At 38.2% G+C, this 21,124-nt stretch overlaps 1 protein-coding gene across 6 annotated transcripts in view; it reads right to left on the bottom strand.

The window, feature by feature from the left end:
* Nucleotides 1-2,094: 2,094 nt before the first annotated feature.
* PLCL1 (phospholipase C like 1 (inactive)) overlaps nt 2,095-21,124 on the bottom strand; it is a 368,258-nt gene continuing 349,228 nt past the window's right edge. For 5 of the 6 annotated variants that reach the window (XM_059875834.1, XM_059875839.1, XM_059875841.1 and 2 more), the window contains one exon: nt 2,095-3,750. In XM_059875834.1, the coding sequence (XP_059731817.1) occupies nt 3,568-3,750 (183 nt within the window). In that variant the 3' untranslated portion in view covers nt 2,095-3,567. The remainder of the gene's footprint in view (nt 3,751-21,124) is intronic. The other variant, NM_001191279.2, reaches the window with a different exon arrangement.

The raw sequence follows: 21,124 nt of genomic DNA, 5'->3' as shown, positions 1-21,124 counted from the left end.
GGACTGGATTAATCAATAATGTAAATATGTCAGGACTACCCATACATTCAATAAAATACTAACCAAAATTCCATGAAGTGTCTGGTGGAAATTAATAAGCTGATTCTACAATTTATATGGAAAAGAAAAGAGCAAAAATAGCCAAGAAAATGGTGAAGAAGACAAGTAAGGAGCCTACACTCTCTGATATCAAAACATGGTAAAACTATAGTAATGAAGACATTAAAATAATGTTGCCAGGACCAGCATAGACCAATGGAACTGAATAGAGATTCTGTAAAGAGGCACACACACATATTTGAGTGCTACACTTTTCATGAGGGTGGCACTACAGAGTCATGGGCAAAGGACAGTCTTTACAATAAATGGACCCAATCAATTGATTATCCATGTTGGGAAAAGATGGAATTGGGCCTCTACCTTATGCTCTACACAGAAGTCAATTTTAGGGGACTTGTAAATTTAAATGTGAAAAGTAAATTAAAAAAGCTACCAGCAGGTTAAAGAATATCATCATGAACATCTGGGGCAAAAATGTCTTTAACACTAAACATGAAGAAAAAAAAAATCTAACATGGATTAAATTAGGGATCTATACATCAAAAAACATTAGCAACACACACAACAAACTCAGGGTTAAAGATTCTTATTAAGTAAATGCCTCTTAAAAATAAATAATAAAAGATAAAAATTTAACAGTCCACAAAGACAATCTCTATGAGATTATTTATAGTCAACGAACATATTAAAGTGTGTTCAATCTGACTAGAGAATAAAGATAAAGAGAAGTAAGATTTTTAACATAGTAGATTGGTAAAGATGAAAATGAGAAAAATTAAATTTTATATTAGCCAAGATTTGTACACTTTCATAAACTTATGTAGGAAATTAAATTGCATAAGTTTTCCAGAAACTGCCAATTATCACAAAATCCCTAAAAATATATCTATTCTTTAACCAAGAATTCCACTTTTAGAAATTTATCCTAGAGAAAAAGCTGAACAACTTTGCAAAAATAGATTTTCATCACTGCAATGCTTATATAATAAGAAATTAGGAGATAAAAGTCTACCAATAGGATATTGGTAAAATATGTCATGGTAATCCACATACGAAGACACTATGTCTTCATTATAAATAATGATGTGGATCAAGGATCACCACTTAAGATGACCACAGGGGCAAGATGTAACATAAATGAGTGAAGAGACTCTTTGGCAGACTTAGACAGCATGTGCCCCTTTTGAAGAGGGCAACTCCAATTAATTGATGCCAAGTAAGAAGTGGGGGAGGGTCTAGTGTTGTCAGTATAGCCAATATTTTAAGTGAAGTAAAAAATTGAAATTTTATGTGAAATCTCCTCATGTTTAAAAGTTGTCTATTGTTTAAAAATTTTTTGAAAAAGATTCAGTGACCAAATAAAATATGTCATGTATGGACTATTTTCAATTCAAAGGCTGACAGTACCAATGTACATGCATATTGTTGACACAGAAAGATATTCAGGATGTACTGCTTTTATTGCTGTAAAAAGCCTGTTACAAAACAGCTTCTATAATATGATCTCATTTTTGCTAACAGAATAAACCAGAAAAGCCACTCTGAAGATTGGATTTGACCCTAAAATAAATACATGAATAAATATCCTTTGAAAGTCTGCCACCCTTTAGCTTGTCTTCTTGTCTCTCTGGTAAAGGCATGGATTTTTCCACAAGGAATTCAGGGAGGTGAAGCAGTCCACAGGTGAAACCAACCAATTGGTTGATATCAGGAAGGTTTTGTTTCTATTTATATCGCCTCTCTTTCATCATAAAGGACTTAGATATCCATGTTCCACTATTCCTTGTAACTACCGTGCAGGGGAAGTATTTTTTACAATGGAGGGTAAGGACATTTTCTGGTTACTGTATACCATTGGAAACCTACCTTCAAATGAGCTTGTGTGCTTTCTAAGCACCCAGTTTTAAACCTAGGGAGAAATATCATCATATCTGGTCCGTGGATGTATATTCTGTAAGATATTTTTGATATAAAAACTTATTTTCATTATCGCTCCTTTTTCCATTAATTTCCAATAAAAGAGAACGATAAAAGTGTTGTTTTATATCTTTACTGTCTCAGTAATGTGCAACATAAGCATAATAGTGTTAAGAAGTCAGAAATAACTTAACACAGTAGCCATAGAAGATGTTTGTATTTGCAAAAGTTCAACAATGATCTTCCCTAGCTTCCCCCAAATTAGCATATTTGTTAACCAAATTAATTAAGAAGCTTTTCAAAATAAAAGCAATGTTTCAAATAAATAAATTTTCATAACCATAGAACATTTAGTTCTGTTGGAGGTAACAAACATATTATACTCCAGTACTTTATGAAGATATTAGGATAAAAATTATCTGGATGCAATTATAAATGTACCCGAATTAGTCATTTGCTTTTTTGGCGTGTTTGTTTTTCTGCATGTGTTAAAATTATATAATAGATTTTTGTGATCAGTTAGTCCTTAAATCATCACAATGTTATCTGATGCACAGAATTTATATCATCTCAAGATGATGATATGATATTGTTTGGACGACGTCTTTAAATTTAGTACTATAAATTAAATGCAATGAAAGCCAAGACCTCCTCTCTGCCCATGTTTGTTAGAGAAAATGAACTCTAGATCCCCAGTTTGGAAGAATGAGACATTCTTACAAATCTCAACCTTGAAATTTCATAACTGAATATTGTTGTCACATCAAAATTCTAATCTCAACAGAGTTTTCACTGTGTTTCAGAGTGGGTGGGTATAAATTCACTTATGATCAGCTTTCCCAATGACATCACATCTGTTTAGTAAACTACAAAAAGCTTTCTAAAAATGGCTTTTATTTAATAAATATTTTAGAGTTCACTAACTGATCCTCCAGAAATTCTGATCAACTGTTTAGCTTTCATTCACTTTTATTTCTACTGTGATTCTTAGGAATTTGTCTAATCTATATTTAATCTATTAAAATATCTATGCATTGGTAACTTTGGCTTCCTTCCACAATAAGCTATGTTAAGATCTCTAAATTAAATGACAAAGGTAGAGAAATAAAATTAAACACAGCAACAGGTTATAGTAAGTGCTCTTTAGAATTTCAGATTAACAAATTTGTCCCAAAATGATAAGTAATAACTTACCAAATGAATAATGCAACACAGAATAGATTTTAACAGAATCTCAACCTCTCTCTCCCCTTACCACTCATCTCTCTCAATCTTTCTTTTTTGCTCTCTATCTCTCTCTCTGTCTCTCACTCTCTCACACACACACACATACACACACTTCCACCCACATCCATACATGAGTGTGTACACACATCTCAGAATTTTAAAACACTGCTTCTAGAGGTTTTAACTTAGATAAATTAACTACATTAAAATACTGACGCTGTGAAAATATCTGTTTATGTCCAATATCCCATAGAGGGCATCTTCTTGTGAACTTCTAAAAATCTTATTAAAGAAAGCAAATCAGAAGGGAAAACCAGAGTCCTTGGCAGGAAAGCTAGGTGAAGGCATTGCTGCGGCTCGGGGTCACAGCTTCCCATTGTCCTCACAGCTCTCCTTCTCCTCTATGGCCTCCAGGCTGCGCTTACTCTTCACCTCAGCACCACTGCTGGGGGCTTTACTAAGGCCGCAAGACAAACATGCCAGCTGGATCTGCTTCATGTTTTCTATGGCTTCATTCTTGGCATTCTTCAACAGGTCTCCCTGGCCCTACAAACAAGCAGAAATAAACATCAAAGAAAAAAGTTACAGGCCAGGAAGATCCTAAGTGACATCATTCTATATGCTTCCTGCTATTGCTCAGCGAGGAAACAGACTCGGACTCGAGAGCCCACTTTTGCCAGGTTTAGGCCGCATCTTGCATTATTGAGGGTCTTTGTAATTTAACTCAAGGACCTCAACCTGAGCTTTCACCATTGGTTTTGTGATTGCCGGCAGCCCCCTTGAGATTCCTGTGGGAGGAAACACCCTCCTCTGAATGTATGGAGGACACTCAGCCCTTCCATCACCAGGGTTTGAGACTTTGCACATTGCTACAACTCCTGTCCCACCCAGCCCAGCATTCCTAAGCTTGGGAGAAAACAAGGAAAGAAGCTCTTCTTCAAAAAACCAAAAATTAAATCAGCTGCTTGGTGTACAAAGTCTTATTAAGCAAAATATCTTCCATAAAGTGAATCACACACCCTTATGCTTGGTGAGTTGCTGTTTTTTGTTTTTTTTTTTAAATACATTGCATCATCACTGCAGTTTGCAGTCTGATAAGTTCCAGGTTACCCACATTCCTTCCATCTCTTCCATTATCCTCAAAACAATGTTCCCATCTCGTTGATGGAGGAGAGGCTCTGAAGGCTTAGTGTGTCAATCAAAACAAAAAAGCAAACAAGGATCACAGAATATCATCCATTGTCAGTTATATCAGAGCCTGAGTGATCTTTCTCCATTATCTTTTTTCTTATTTTAGTTCATTGCTGTGATGATCAAGAATGTATGCTGACACTGGCCCAGGGGGCGGAAGAAGTAAGTATGGGGAAGCCAGAACATGTCTCCACAGGGTACAGGCAAAAGAGGAAGCAGTTCTGTCTCCTAGCTTCATTCTCATGACAATGCATGAGAGTATGACCTTGAAACTGGAGGTTACACGAGCTGCTGGAGAGTTTCTGTATAAAGCAGAGACTCCAAGAAAAGATAAGTCATCTATTTTATGCATGATATGCTGTTTGCTCTCTTTAATTTGATGAAGGCTTTCACCTCAGGGTATATGAGAAAACTTGTATTTAAAATGCTTTGGAATATTTCCTCAAAATCTGTACAAGCACTTGCCAGTTCCATCTTATGTCATAATAGCTCAATCCTTCAAACAACACTTTTAAACACAGGATGAGTAAGGCTTTGTCTAATATTTTTGTTATGGTGTGCCTGTGTGCTAAGTAAATTCAGTCGTGTCTGACTTTGTGTGACCCAATGGACTGTAGCCTGCCAGGCTCCTCTGTCCATGGGATTCTCCAGGCAAGAATATGGAGTGGGTTGTCATACCCTCCTCCAGGGGATCTTTCCATCCCAGGGATCAAACCTGCATCTCTTACGTCTCCTGCATTGGCAGGCAGGTTCTTTACCACTAGCACCACCTGGGAAGCCTACCATATTTCACACACCACACTTAGAATTTAGACGAAGACTAAACTAGAGACTGAACACTCTAGGATATAGAGGGACTTTCAAAGGGAAAAATATGCACTACACCAACAGAACTTGGGGAGTATAGACAATAATAAACTCCCTTTGAAGGTTAAAAAGAAGGTTATATCCACCTTGAAAATGCAGTCCTTAAGCAATAATAATAATATAACATACAAAGTGCTTGCTCTCTGTGGTCATCCTTCTTCATGCTTTATATATGTTCATTATTCAATTGTCACAACATCCCCACAAAATAGGCATTTTTCTTATTTTAAGTTTAGAGTAAAAAAACAAATAGAGGCCCAGAATGGTCCTCATTCCCAGAGTCACACAGCTGCTAAGTGGTAGAGCTGGGGTTGAAATAAAGTCTTGCAGTTGACTCCAGAGTCTGTAGTCTTAACCACGACCTGATATGGCATCTCTTCAAGGCAAGTTGTGCACTCTACAAAGCACATTAAAGCCTCCCAGTCATCGTTACCCTTGGAAACAAGACAGATAAAAAGACAATCATTGCCCAGGTGGCACAGAACTTAGAGATGGGATCTACAGTCAGGAAGATAAGCTGCACCAAGATATGTTGGCAGGGACAAAAGTCAGAGGATCTTCGTTGTGCTTTTAGCTCCAACAATTTCTCCCTGTGCCATTTTATCTCTTGTAAAAATGATGAAAACATTCTTCTGCCTTCCTCATACTTTTAAAGGTTAAAGAAAATATGTTGAAAAGCTGTTTGTGGTTTAAATAATCACAAGTAAATATGCTATTAGGCGATATAAAAAGCAATTGACATAGTCAACTACTAAAGAGTGGGAAATGGCAACCCACTCCAGTATTCTTGCCTGGAGAATCCCACGGTCTGTAGCCTGTCAGGCTCCTCTGTCCGTGGGGTCGCAAGAGTTGGACATGACTTAGTGACTAAACCACCACCACCACTGCTAAATGAATGTCTTGATGTTGTGCACATTTTAATATAAATTTTACCAACTTATTTAAAATGCATCCATAAGGGTTTGTTTTTGCTGAGATAGGTATACTGCTACTGGTTTTACAAATGCAAACATCCCTTTAAAAAAACAAACTGTATTAATAAACAGATTATACCCACACTCATTTTCAGAGTATTAGTTTTAAGTGCTCCCTTTGCTCTTAGTGTTGAAATTTTCATCAAGCATTTTTAAAGCATGACAAAAGCAAAGCTGGCATCTTTCCTAATTGCAAGAGAGCAGTGAAATACACAAAAATATCAAGCTTGATACTACTAATGCATGATGCTCTCATGTCTCTTTTCTGGCAACAGGTTATGAAACACATCTAATTAACCAGCCAGAATGTCATCTCATCGGTTCTGAGAAGCGTCATCCAGGCCTAAAAGCCGGACTGTGCCAGTTTTGGTAAACAGAAGTCACTCTCTCTAGAAAACAAAGGTCAATTGGAGAAGACAGCTTGTGCCAGTACACAAAAACACAAGGACATCATCTCTGGATGACTAAGAGACAACACGTCCTGGGTACGTGATATAGGCAGGTAAAAAATGTTAGAAGAAAAATTAATCTATTAACTAATAGAACAAGAAAAACTGAAAGACTACATTATTAAGATTTACACTTAAATACTGATGTAAAAATGCTGTTTTCAATTTTCTTTTTAAGAAGAAAGCAGAGAGGTCATCTTTCTGTTCTGTGACTAAACTCCTTGGGTCCTCTTGATTAAATAAGCAGAAGCAGAAAAGACTCATTCTAGGCAAAACTGTGAAGAGGGTGAAGTTTATTGTTAACAACCCCCATCTTGCCATTCCTTTCCAGGGCTGGCTTCTTCCCACTATATGTGCAGTGATTTCTATTGACCAACCAGCACCCTTTCTCTACTCCATCTCACTTCCTCTCAAACTCCCTAACTAGGCAGCTTAGACCATATCTCTTCCCTTGAAATAGCTCTGTCCTGTGTATCATTTCCCACAAGGTATATTAGCTATTTAGATCACTGAGCTAAGCCAATTAAAGATACTAGTGTGTAGTATTCATTTAAGGAGTATTATAACTGGGCATTTCTACAGAGTATACTTAGAAATTCTCCTCCAACAGAGGTCTTGGGAGAAAGGCAGAAAGGAGAGAAGCCCAAGAGAATTCATTTTACTTGGTGGTATGTAAAGCGTAACATCTCTTGGGAAAATAAATCTGAGATTGTAATGGCCTGGAATGAACAATTAATGGACAATCTGACCATTGAATACTCAACTTGAAAGAAATGTCAAGCTGTTGCCAACATTTCAATATATGAGCGATCTCAAGGGAATGTTTAGCATCTCTCCTCTAGTACTAGGGACACTTCAGGGGAAAACATGAGGACTGCTTCAAGCTGAAGAAAAGTAAAAGTAATAAAGGGCATCTCAGGCAGACTGATGCTGATGACTGATGCTGAGACAAGAGGGCTATCAAAAGCCCCAACAATGACCTCCACGGTTATTTGGCTTCCAAATGTCAGAGTCCATGCAAATCCCAACACACTTAAAGAGTAACACTTAGAATCATAGAAAACCATAAATCACTACAGAAATTTGAATCTAAAAATTAGTAATGATTAATGACTTTTTAAAAAAAAAGATACATTAAGCATTCATAATCAAATCTTTCCAACATCATTAAATTGCAGTTAAAATACATTATCTAGAAATCAAGAAATATGTGATGCATTTAGATTGCAAATGGGACTGATATACTACCATGCCACCACAATTTTTATTACTACTAATAAATTATTACTGACAATAAAAAGCAGAAATATACACACAGATGTAGAGAACAAATGTATGGACACCAAGGGGGGAAAAAGAGGATGGGATGAATTGGCAGATTGGGAATGATTATATACTACTATGGGCTTCCCAGGTGGTGATAGTGGTAAAGAACCCACCTGTCAATGCCAGAGCTGTAAGTAAGAGACCAGGCTTCGACTCCTGGGTTTGGAAGATCCTCTGGAGGAGGGCATGACAATCCAGTCCAATATTCACGCCTGGAGAATCCCAGGGACAGAGAAGCCTGGCAGGCTACGGTTCAGTGTCACAAAGAGTCAGACACAACTGAAGCAACTTAGCATAAGAGAGATAACTAATGAGAACCTACTGTATAGCATGGGGGGTGGGCGGGGGGGAAGAAGGCACACTCTATTTGTAGGACACATATTAAGCTAACCTTAAAAATGCATTCCAATATTCATTAGGTGAAAATACTGTTTGATTCCACTTACACAAGGTACCTAGAATAGACAAATTCATAGAGTCAGAAAGTACATTGGTAGATGTCAGGGCCCAGGAGGTAGGGTGAGTGGAGAGGGGGATGGGGAGTTAGTGTTTAACAGGGACAGAGTTTCAGTTTAGGGAAGTGAAAAATTCGGGAGATGGATGATGGTGAGAGGTGCAAAACAATGTGAATGTACTTATAGCTGCTGAACTGTACAGTTAAATATGGTTAAAATAGTATGTTTTATGTGACATTTACCACAATAAAAAAATTTTTTAAACTTTAAAATGCTATTGCAATACTAAACAGAAGCTAATACTTATTGAGCACAATATACTAAACATAAACCAATTTGTACCCATTGTCTCAAAACCATAAAAGAGGCTAGAATTCTAAATGCAAGTCAGCTCTTAGCTATATAACAATACATTTTATCATCTATCAAAAGACGTTTAGAATTTGTGTTATTCCTGTTCATACTAAGAAAGGCAGTTTCCCTCCAGTGTTTGAAAACAGTCTAAAATAGTTTTGGCTACATTCTGGCAGAGTAACTTACAAAAGACATCCATGGTCTTTAATATCCATTTTTCCCATGAACTGCACAATTCCTTGTGATATCAGTGCATGAAAGAGCAGTCAAACATTATAACTAGTGTCCTTGTCATGTGTGAAGGAAATGTCTGGGTTGCCTCAGAGTACACCACAAATATTTAAAGCAGTTAATCAAGACTCTGGGAATAGAGAGGCCCTCACGTATTCACAATGACACCCATAAACAAATGCAACACTGTCACCAGGCAGGCTTGTGTGGCTATGTGTCATCACACACTCAGTGGCAGACAGATTCCCCTGAAATTCTACCCACGTGAGTGTCAACACCCACAGCTAGAGTCACCCCTGCATAATACTGCGGCAAAAATCAGCCACAGACAGTATGATGGTGTTAGTACCTCTTTATTTATTCCAGCTCCATTTGCTGGACATGACCATATTGTAGTGGGCTGTGCACAGTTAATAACTGTTCAAAAAGCATGCTTTTGAGGAATCTTTGTATCATCTAAAAGGTGTAAGTGTTTTGCTCCAAAGAGATACACACAACCATTACAGTGTCCTTTGTTTGAGAAATCAAAATAGCAAATCAAAAATGTGTTGGTGTCAAAAGAGATATATTTCTCTTGATGTTACATTACTGAAATATTGGGTAAAACTGTGCAAAGATGGCCTGGGATTCTTGCTCTCCAGAATGAAAGCCTAGTTATGTAGAGAATGTATACAACATGTTAGCAAGAGTAACAGGCACAGAGATGTAGCCATGGGGAAATTACGTACAAAATACCTCAACTGCACAAAAATAGAAGTTCTCATTGCAGAAAGTTATCAATACTCAGATTTATTATTTTTCAAGACCTTGTCAACCAAGAGGCATTATACTTGCCTCTTAAAAATGGGAATTTTTACCCTATGAACATTCAAGAAATATAGATGAGTAGTTGAAGAGTAGTTCTGGTCTAAGAGTATTGACTTAATGGAACTTTTTGTGTTATTCTTCTCCTGAAACTCTTAACTTAAAAAAAAAAAAAGAAAAAACACTGCTTTTCAATCTTTGTCACATAAAGCATTAAACTATTTCCTTTTTATAGGAAGAAAAAAGTGAACTACAATGGACATGTTTACCTGAGCCATTAGATTTTATAATTTTTATACAGTTCAGTTTTTTAAATTATCCTCATGACACATTTTAGTATTTGTCAGAACTCCAATTAATCAAATATCTCTGAAGATTATGGAAACAGAACCTAAGTAAGTATTTTTAGTATCTGAGAACCTAGATCTGAAAGAAGAATAATTTACAAAATGTAGAAGATATTTCAAAAAAACTTTTAGAATAATTCAATGCCACAAAACATTAAAGAATAAAACAGAAAGACTTGTTTAATAACAACCATACAAAAGATTCTAAAAAATATGAAGTCAGACTCTATTAATATTCAACATAATAAAAATTATGTTTGAAAGTTAAATTTGATGACATATCTTTTAAGACCTGGTAAATAAGACTTTCTTTTTCCACACGTCTTTCTCAAATAACAATCTTTGTATTAACCATGTTTTTTTAAATTAGTTTTCAATATATAGTAGACAACTATTGTGTCATTGTGTGAGTATGCATATATATATAGAGAGAGAGAGTACTGGGCTTCCCTGGTGGCTCAGGCAGTAAAGAATCTGTTTGCGGTGCAAAAGACCTGGGTTTGAGCCTTGGGTCAGGAAGATCCCCTAGAGAAAGGAATGGCTTACTCACTCCAGTATTCTTGCCTGGAGAATTCCATGGATGGAGGAGCTGGTGGGCTCCATGGGGTCACAAAGAGTCAGACACAACTGAGTTGACTAATACACTTAAACATATACAGTCCTATATGTAAATGAAGTAGTTTAACATTATTTAAATACTACTCACTAATAATAACATAATTGCATCACTTTAACAGAATGAAATATAAAAATTATATGATCATTTCAACAGATGCCTAAAAATCATTTGACAAAATTCTATATCATTTCATGAAAAAACTCTCAATAAATTGAGTATATATGGAATGTACTTCAATATACAAAAGGACATATGTGACAAGCCCACAGGTAACACCATCAGTTCAGTTCAGTTTAGTCGCTCAATCATGTCCGACTCTTTGTCACCCCATGGACTGCAGCACACAAGGCTTCCCTGTCCATCACCAGCTCCCGGGACTTGCTCAAACTCATGTCCATCCAGTCGATGATGCCATCCAACCATCTTATCCTCTGTCGTCCCCTTCTCCTGCCTTCAATCTTTCCAAGCATCAGGGTCTTTTCCAATGAGTCAGTTCTTCACATCAGGTGACCAAAGCATTGGAGCTTCAGCTTCAGCATCAGTCCTTCCAATGAATATTCAGGGCTGATTTCCTTTAGGATTGACTGATAGGATCTCCTTGCAGTCCAAGGGACTCTCAAGAGTGTTCTTCAACACTACAGTTCAAAAGCATCAATTCTTTGGCACTCAGCTTTCTTTATGGTCCAACTCTCACATCCATACCTGACTACTGGAAAAACCATAGCTTTGACTAGACAAACCTTTGTCAGCAAACTAATGTCTCTGCTTTTTAATATGCTGTCTAGGTTGGTCATAGCTTTTCTTCCAAGGAGCAAGTGTCTTTTAATTTCATGGCTACTGTCACCATCTGCAGTAATTTTGGAGCCCAAGAAAATAAAGTCTGTCACTGATTCCCCATCTACTTGCCATGAAGTGATGGGACCAGATGCCATGATCTTAGTTTTTTGAATGTTGAGTTTTTAGCCAGCTTTTTCACTCTCCTCTTTCACTTTCATCAAGAGGCTTTTCAGTTCCTCTTCGCTTTCTGCCATAAGCGTGGTGTCATCTGTATATCTAGGTTATTGATATTTCTCCCTGAAATCTTGGTTCCAGTTTGTGCTACATTCAGCCCAGCGTTTTGTATGATGCACTCTGCATATAAGTTAAATAAGCAGAGTGACAGTATACAATCTTGACATAATCCTTTCCCATTTTGGAACCAGTCCATTGTTCCATGTCTGGTTCTAACTGTCAATAGTAAAAGGTTGAAAGCTTTTCTTCTAAGATCAGGAACAAGACAAGAGTGCCCACTCTCACTATTTCTATTCAGCATAGTATTGGAAGACTTAACCAGAACAATTAGGCAAGAAAAAGGAATAAAAGATATCCAGATTGGAAAGGAAGAAGTAAAATGATGACCTGATGTTTTATATAGAAACTCCTAAAGACTCCATAAAAATACTGTTAGAACTGATTAGTACATTCAGTAAAGGTGCAGGATACAAAATCAACATAAAAATATAATCAGTTGTATTTCTATACACCTACAACAAACTATCAGAAAGCGAAAGAAATAAAATAATTCCATTTACAATAGCATCAAAAATAATAAAATACTTAGGAATAAATTTAACATAGGAGGTGAAAGATCTGTACACTGAAAACTAAAGGCACTGATAAAAGAAACTGAAGATAATACAAATAAAGGGGAAGCTATCCCATGATCATGGATCATAATTACAATTAAGATGGTCATATTACCCAAAACCATCCATAGATTCAATGTGATCCCTACCAAAATTCCAGTGGCATTTTTCACAAGAAGAGAAAAATAACACGAAAATTCATACAGAACAAAAAAGATCCGAAATAACCAAAGCAATCCTGAGAGAGAACAAGTTGGAGGCATCATACATCTGATTTCAAACTATGTTACAAAGCTAATCAAAACAGTATGATTCTGTCATAAAAAGACACATAGACCAATGGAACGAAACTGAGAGTCTAGAAATAAAAGACTGTGCTTGTCTGCTTAGTCGCTCAGTTGTGTCCGACTCTGTGTGACCCCATGGACTGAAATCCACCAAGAGCCTCTGTCCATGGGAATTCTCCAGGCAAGAATACTGGAGTGGGTTGCTGTGCCCTCCTCCAAATAAAAGACTAATAATATATTACTGTTGTTCAGTCGCTCAGTCATGTCCAACTCTTTTTTACGACTCCATAGACCCAGATAACAGGACCAGATGCCTTTCTACACACATAAGATACAGGAAATGACAATGCTGATGTACCACATAGATACCAGTATATAAACAAATAATGGCAACAGACCAGACTTGCTTACATATAATAAAAGAAGGAAGGAAATAATCTTAATTAAGATAGGGATAATATGTCAAGACAAGTACAGAATCTCACCATGGAGAAAAATGTGATAATCCCACAAGTTAAGAAGTAAATTATGTTACATACAGCTCATCACAGAGAAGGCAATGGCAACCCACTCCACATCTAGCCTGGAAAATCCCATGGATGGAGGAGCCTGGTGGGCTGCAGTCCATGGGGTCGCGGAGAGTTGGACACGACTGAGCGACTTCACTTTCACTTTTCACTTTCATGCACTGGAGAAGGAAATGGCAGCCCACTCCAGTGTTCTTGCCTGGAGAATCCCAGGGACGGGGGAGCCTGGTGGGCTGCCGTCTATGGGGTTGCACAGAGTCAGACACGACTGAAGTGACTTAGCAGCAGCAGCACCAGCACATCTCATCAAATTTGCCAAATCTTCAAAAGAACCTCAAAGGACATTTTCCTTGTGGCTGATAATATCAGCTTCTACTTCACAGGATACTGTGGAAGGCTTATCATGGATTATCAATAATAACAAAGTATCAAATCAAAACCAATATCTCACTTCAGGTTGTTCCAATATTACAATTACAGAAATTATACAATCAGGTAGACAGAATGCCCAGAGTGAATACGTTATTCAGTAATTTGGAAACAATATCTTTATTCATTTCGGCTTACCTCTCAGTAACTCCTTCTCATGTACTGGGCCTTTCACATAACTTCTTGTTAAACAATCATTTACAAAAGTCCTCTGATTTGTATTTTAGAATGTGCAGTCAGGCAAGACTCAAGAAAGTCTTGAAGGACATGGAGCAATTCTTCATTGTTTTGCACCATCCTGCACAGTGTAGGAAAGCCAACATTCCTGGCCTCTCCCACTAAATGGCAGGAGAATCCCCCTCCCTCTGAAAGTCACCTCTACAATGTTCTTAAATACCCTCTAGGGGGCAGTACTATGCCTATTAAGAACCATTAGGCTAGAATCTGGGGATACCATGTTGAGCACAGATGACCCCCAGCCACATAAATCTTAACTCTAGTAAGGGATATAGGCATAAATCAAAAAGTCACAAAAACAAATTTATGCCTAATTGCAAGTTGAGCTACGTGCTTAAAGGAACTGGATGCTGCAGGAACAGGTAGTCTAGGGTATTAGCCAAGGCTTCCCTGTGAAAGTGACAACTGAACAACAGCTTGAAAGATGGAGCGGCATCTTCATTTCTTTCCTGGCATCTTACAATCAGTGAGATACGATGTGAAGGTCTTTTGATGCTCACCTTGAATCTTTAATCCTCCTACAGTCTTACAGATACAGATAGCATGGGAGGTGATTGGTCTAGAAGTATACTGCCTCTATGACACAGCACCAAAGTTGTCTGACACATCCCATTTTTCCTTATATTTCATTACTTAGAATTTGTTTCCTTGAAATTTAAACTGGGAAAAAAACATTGAAAGTGGAAAATACTCAATAAAGTTTAATTTAGTGACAGCGTCATTTTGTTCCACCAAGTAAGAGCTCTCAGTCAGTATTTAAAATTTTTGAAGAATAGCTATAATGTTTTCATAACTACATGGATGAAGAAATGGACTCAAGATAGCTAAATAAATATATTTCCCAGGTTCGCACAAAAACAAGCATGAGGGAAATAACTAATAATGTCTGCTTCCCAGGATAACAGATGGTTTTTCTTCACTGCATTATTTTTCTTTGTATTTAGGTACATTACATGCTATGCTGCACATGTCATCTAATAGATTTTAGAAATGTAGAGAAGGAGAAAATAGCTTAAGACTTTTTGATTTAAAAAAGAATAAAAAGTCCTTTGAGAAAACTTGTGAATGTCCTTAGCATAAATACTACATTGGTGCTCATACTTTGATATCTGACCTTTTCTTTCAATATGGGTACAAAGTTTGGAATAATATAATAATTTTAATCTGAGCCAAATTTTCAGAAATTTGCAATACAGAAGCAATGATAGAAGATTCATGAGTAGGGAAAGTGTGGAGAAGATGATTGGTTTTCATTTTAGAGAACACTGTGCCACCTGTTAGACTCCTTGAACAAAAACCCACCAAGTATTAGCAAGGTCATTTGAGGCCTCAGTTTTCTCATCCATAAAATGACTATGATAATTGTACCCATCTCCAGGGTTAAAAGCAAGATTAAAAGAGATAATACATGTGAATCGTTTAGAACAATGCCTGGCATACATGGTAAACACTAAAGGTTGTTAGCTATTTACTATTAGTCCATAAACTGAAAATTTAAAGCTTTCCGTAAATGCAATGTTTCACTATCAGTACCATTATAAACATCTATAGATGTTATAGATGTGTACTGTATTTTACCTTCTAAAATATAAGGAAACATAAAGTAATTTGAAGCTTAAAAAAAGCAAGTTGGTAAAGTCAGGGGGAATAAACCATTATTGAGAATAAAATTCAGGATTGATCACCCTTAGCCCCATGAAAAATCTCATAATGTTTAAAATAAAAAGAGTAACAATTGCATTCATGTGGGAACTTACCTTGGAGAATCCCAGACCCTATCATCCTCCCCCCTCTGAAAGTTTATTTTTTGTAGTTTAGAAGTTACAACATTGTTCAGTGTAAAATGTGGAAGCGCTGCTCACTACTGAGATTAAAAAAACAGCTGTTTCATTTAAGCCAGATGAGAAATTTAAAATGAACTGAAGTCATCTGTCACCGAAAAAAAATTAATGGCAAGCATTATCTTTTGTGACAAACCTGTTATATTTCTGAAGATACCAGAAGATAGATTTCTGCACGGGTACTCTGTTTAAGAAGCCATCTGTCTGCTTTGGGCAAATGACTGTGAGCCTAATCCACTTACAGAAAATGTCAACAAAATTGCTTCAACACCACCGAGCTGAATAATAGAAAACCCTAAGCTAAACCTTAAAAGTATGATTCCACTGCAGAAAGCTTTATGAATTTATGTTTGTGCGGTGATACTGATATCCTGAGAATTCTCTTGCAGGCATTTTGACAAAGAACCATTCAATAAAACAATAAGAAGCCACTGCCTGTTGATTTCCCTGCTCTTTGCTTCCCATTATTGTGATCATCTGCCTTTTGTCAACAGCTCTAGTTAGAAAGGACAAAAGAGTAACATCAACCTTTAGCAAGGTGACAAAGGCTATTAATTGTACTTTAAATGAAACTTTAGTAATAGATGGTCATCATCACAAAAAATATATCATAATATCTCAAATTAACTTTCCTTGTATAATGAATGACTATCTTGAGTGCTGCAAGCCAAACACAGCGTGAGCTTCTCTTAATATAAAAACCTCTGTTTTGCCAATTCATGCAATTTTCACTTTAAAAAGATTATCTACAATGGCCTGAAAGATGTAGGATGCCTCAAACCTCAGAACAGACAAAGCCTAGAAAGGTAGTTACTAATATTAGAAGGATATTTTTAAAAATTCATTCTGGAGTTCACTTGGTAACGTTTTAGTTTAAGAAATTACTGATAGCATTGCTTAAAGTATTGGCTTTTTTATTCACCCAAAAGATAAATCTCAAAAATGCCAGAATAAGAGTGTAGCTACATTAATAAAAGAGTGAACATCAGATCACAAAATGGTTTCAACTGCCTAGCGGTCACAGTGCTGAGACGTTCAGTAAGTGGCTTCTTGTGACATCTGGCCCTGCGTTGCACCACTCCAGGGGCACCTTTCACACTGTTTGTGTGAACAGCATCCCCTGCAGCCCAATGACAGACGTACTACATCTGGTCTAGACCTGCCCTCTACCAAGGACACTTATTCTTTATTCTCTGCCAAACCATAATGCTTTTACAAAGGCTGAAACTAGTCCCCTTTAGGAGTGCATCATGGCGTGGGCCAAACTGGCCTATCCAGTGGCTCTATGGGCATCCATTTACATGGGCATGACTTCTAGGTTCGGTGTTGGTTACAGCGGCCAAAGAGCTATCAGCAAGACACTGTCAAAGGTCAACCACCTTGTACGCTCCACCCATTTCTTTATTAAATGAATTGGGCTACTTTTTATTAACAGTTAAATCGAGCTGCAGCCAACTCAGCTCCCTCCACAGTAACTGTTTATAGAGATTTAGTCATTAATGAAGTATTCACTGTTGATGGCCCAAATCCAGTAGCACATTTGGTTAAAGACCAGATTACTGTTACTCCAAGAAAATGTCAAGACCTGCGTTTGCTGATCTGAGACTTTCTCAAGTTTCAGATCTCAAACTCAAGCCATCCACAATACCAAACTATTAGCAACACATTTTCTTCATGCTTTTTAATGTTTATTTCAAAAATCATGCTACTCGCAAGTTAACATAATAGCATCTAAATTTCTCAGTTGTCCATATTACGTCATGTTGGCGTAATCAACTTATCTGTTGCTATCCATCTATCTGTGTATACTTCATCCTGTATACCTCAGTAGGCATGTCATGAAAATAAGGATTCCATATAACCACAATACTATCATAGCCCCCAACAAAGCTGGCATTCATTCAGTCATTTAATTTGAAAGTGGTGCACTTAAATTTGCTCAAATGTACCAAAACATCTTTTACAGATGTTTAAAAAAAATCCAGAATCCATTCAAGTTTCACATTCTTAGCATCTTGAAAATAATGATCCAGCTATGTGAGTGAGAGCAAAAGCATGAATGACAGGAGAGTGCCTGGGGAAACTTAACGGGCAAGTTCACAGCAATAAGTACTACTTCCTTAAAGACATACATTTACCTCCACAGCTTCACTCCTGTCCACTCCCCAGAATATGCACCACTAAATCATCACATACACTTGTCAAAACATTTCTTCCGAATGTCAAATACCATCACTCTTATATTCTTATTTTTAAATCAACTTTATAAATACAGACGCCTGGAAAAGTTCACTGTACATTCACTAAGCCCATTCAGTTTTATGAATGTCATGCTGTTCTTCCTAGGAAAGCCTCAGATTTCTTCCCAGAATAGATGACTCTGAAAATCAAACTATCAGAAACTTCAATTTCAATATTTCAGTAGCTGGTATATTTTTAGGCCTTAGCTATACAAACCAAAAAATTCTTCCACATTTTTAGAGGAACTTTAAATTATCCCCAAATTAAGGATCCAGAACTCCATTTGACAAGCCTTGCATGACCTTGTCCAAGACCACAGACTCCTTCTAAAAAAACAGCACCAGGCTGACCTTGAGCTGGATGGCTTTGCTCTGTGCTTTAAAACCCATCTCCCAAGAGTAGCATGGAAACATATACACTAACATATGTAAAACAGATAGCCAGTGGCAATTTGCTGTATAACTCAGGGAATTCAAACTGGGGCTCTGTGATAACCTAGAGGGGTGTGATGGGGTGGGAGGTGGAAGGGAGGCTTAAGAGGGAGGAGACATATATATACCTATGACTGATCCATGTTGATGTATGGCAGAAACCAACACAATATTGTAATTATCCTTCAATTAAAAATAAATTTAGAAAAAGACTGGAAAAAGAAAAAGCCCACCTCCCAGCCATGACTGGTTAAACCAAGCATCACACTGGGCCAAGAGTGGCCCATCAACAGGGGATCAGTGGCTGATGAACTGGCCTGACTCCAGGCAGCAGTGACAATAATTAGTCAAACCAATTAGATGAACTCTCCCAGAAACTGAGCCTGGAAAACTGGAAAAGCCTTAGCTGTTGTTGTTGTTGTTCATTCAGTGAGTCGTGTCTGACTCTTTGCGACCTCAAGGACTGCAGCACACCAGGCATCATCGTCCTTCACCATCAACCCAAAGCTTGCTCAAACTCATGTCCTTTGAGTCAGTGATGCCATCCAACCATCTCGTCCTCTGTCTTCCCCTTCTCTTCCTGCCTTCAGTCTTTCCCAGCATCAGGGTCTTTTCCAATGAGTCGGCTTTTTGCATCAGATGACCAAAGTATTGGAGCTTCAACTTCAGCATCAGTCCTTTCAATGAATATTCTGGACTGATTTCCTTTAGGATTGACTGGTTTTGATCTCCTTGCAGTCCAAGGAATTCTCAAGAGTCTTCTCCAACACCACAGTTCAAAAGCATCAATTCTTTGACACTCAGCCTTCTTTATGGTCCAACTCTCACATCCATACATGACTACTGGAAAAACCATAACTTTGACTATACGGACCTTCATTGTATAGTCAAAGGTATGACTTTTGTGAGCCTTAGTTAGTTGCTAACAAAAAGAGGTGCTAGAAAAGAGAGGAAAGAAAGAGAGGAGAGAGCTGAACCTAAGGCCACAGAACTAGAGTGAAAATTCCTAAATTCTTATTCCTAAGAGAGGAAAAGATAACACAATGCCCTAAAGCCTGCTCACACTGTCATGATCTTCTAGCCACAGTTCGGTGAGGCTGCCCATTCTGTGGCTCCCCTTCTTCCCAGGACATGAGTTGCCCACATTGTCACAGTCTCACCTGAAAAAGCCTGAATGAGTCCCTGGTTCCCTGTAACTCAAGCCAAAAAAAAAAAACTACTGAAACAAAGTTAAAAGCACACTTCTGCCCAAGCTAAGGCTTTCTTAAGCTTCTTGTAGAGAAAACCAGAATCGTCAAAAAGAAAGGACAGGGATTATAGCTGATGCAGTGCTGCTGCTGCTAAGTCTCTTCAGTCGTGTCCGACTCTGTGCGACCCCATAGACGGCAGCCCACCAGCTTCCCCGTCCCTGGGATTCTCCAGACAAGAACACTGGAGTGGGTTGCCATTTCCTTCTCCAATGCATGAAAGTGAAAAGTGAAAGTGAAGACGCTGAGTCATGTCTGACTCTAGCGACACCATGGACTGCAGCCTACCAGGCTCCTCTGTTCATGCGACTTTCCAGGCAAAAGTACTGGAGTGGGGTGCCATTGCCTTCTCCAGTGATGCGGTGCAGTGCAGTGCAAAGATGATCAACACATCGTGAATCAGCTGTGTGACCTTGGGAATATCATTCACTCCTGTGAGGGGCCGGTTCCTGCTCTATTAAACATTGATTGGGATGAGATGTTCTCTGAGTTCACCTTATATACCCAGTGTCTATCATTTACTAATTAGGGCTCGATTCAAAATCACTGTGTTAAAATTCATTACCTCATTATTTTAAATAAGACAGACTGTTCAGTGGGAAAGAAATAAGGAAGCAATAAACGTGCTCTGTTAGGGAAAGAACAGAGGACTGTGGAAAACACGTGACAAAGATCCTAACCCTGATGGCAGGGGGGCAGCGGGGGGTGAAGTCACCACATCAGAAAATGTCTCCTGAAGACTTGGCACCTGAGCTCACAGCAGGGGCGCGGGTGAAGGGCCCAGCGCAAGTGTGTGAACAAAGGCTCCCAGGGGGCAGTAATGACAGCAGAGGGACGGCCTTATAACTGCTCAGCAGGACAGTGTAACTGGTACCTCCAAGGGGAAAGTCCAGTGTGGCTGGGGTAGCACTCAGAAGAGGAAGGTGATGAGAGGCAAAGCTGGAACGGAGGAGGTCACAAACAGCTCCACAGGGGAAGGTAAGAAGTTTGCAGGAGGAGCCATGGAAAACCATGGTGGGGCTTTAAGAAGGCAGAATGGCCATGACCAGACCTTTAGAAAGGTCTCCCAGGTGTTGTGTTCTGGAGTAGGACAAGGGTAGATGGGGAAGGAAAGGTTCTTCACTAACCAGAGTGATAAATAACTAAGGCAACAGCTATGGGAATGGAGACCTCTTAGGGAGATATTTAGGAGGCTGACCAGCGATGCTTGGTAACTGCTTAGAAGTGGAGGTTTGGGGAAAAGATCAAGGATTACCCCAGGACTTTATTTGGCTTGCTGAGAGTTGTCATTCACTCATTCAAGTAGGAATAGCAGAGGTGTCATGGAGGGCAGGCAGGAGATGTGGGTGGAGATGAGCACAGTTTGAGCTGACCTCTTCATGGCTGAGAGACCTCCAGAGTACAATACCTGATAGGTAGTTGGGAGGGATGGGTGGGG

The sequence above is a fragment of the Bos taurus genome, chromosome 2 (assembly GCF_002263795.3).
Source record: "Bos taurus isolate L1 Dominette 01449 registration number 42190680 breed Hereford chromosome 2, ARS-UCD2.0, whole genome shotgun sequence".
NCBI classification, from domain to species: Eukaryota; Metazoa; Chordata; class Mammalia; order Artiodactyla; family Bovidae; genus Bos; species Bos taurus.
This window is presented reverse-complemented; position numbering and strand designations above follow the sequence as displayed.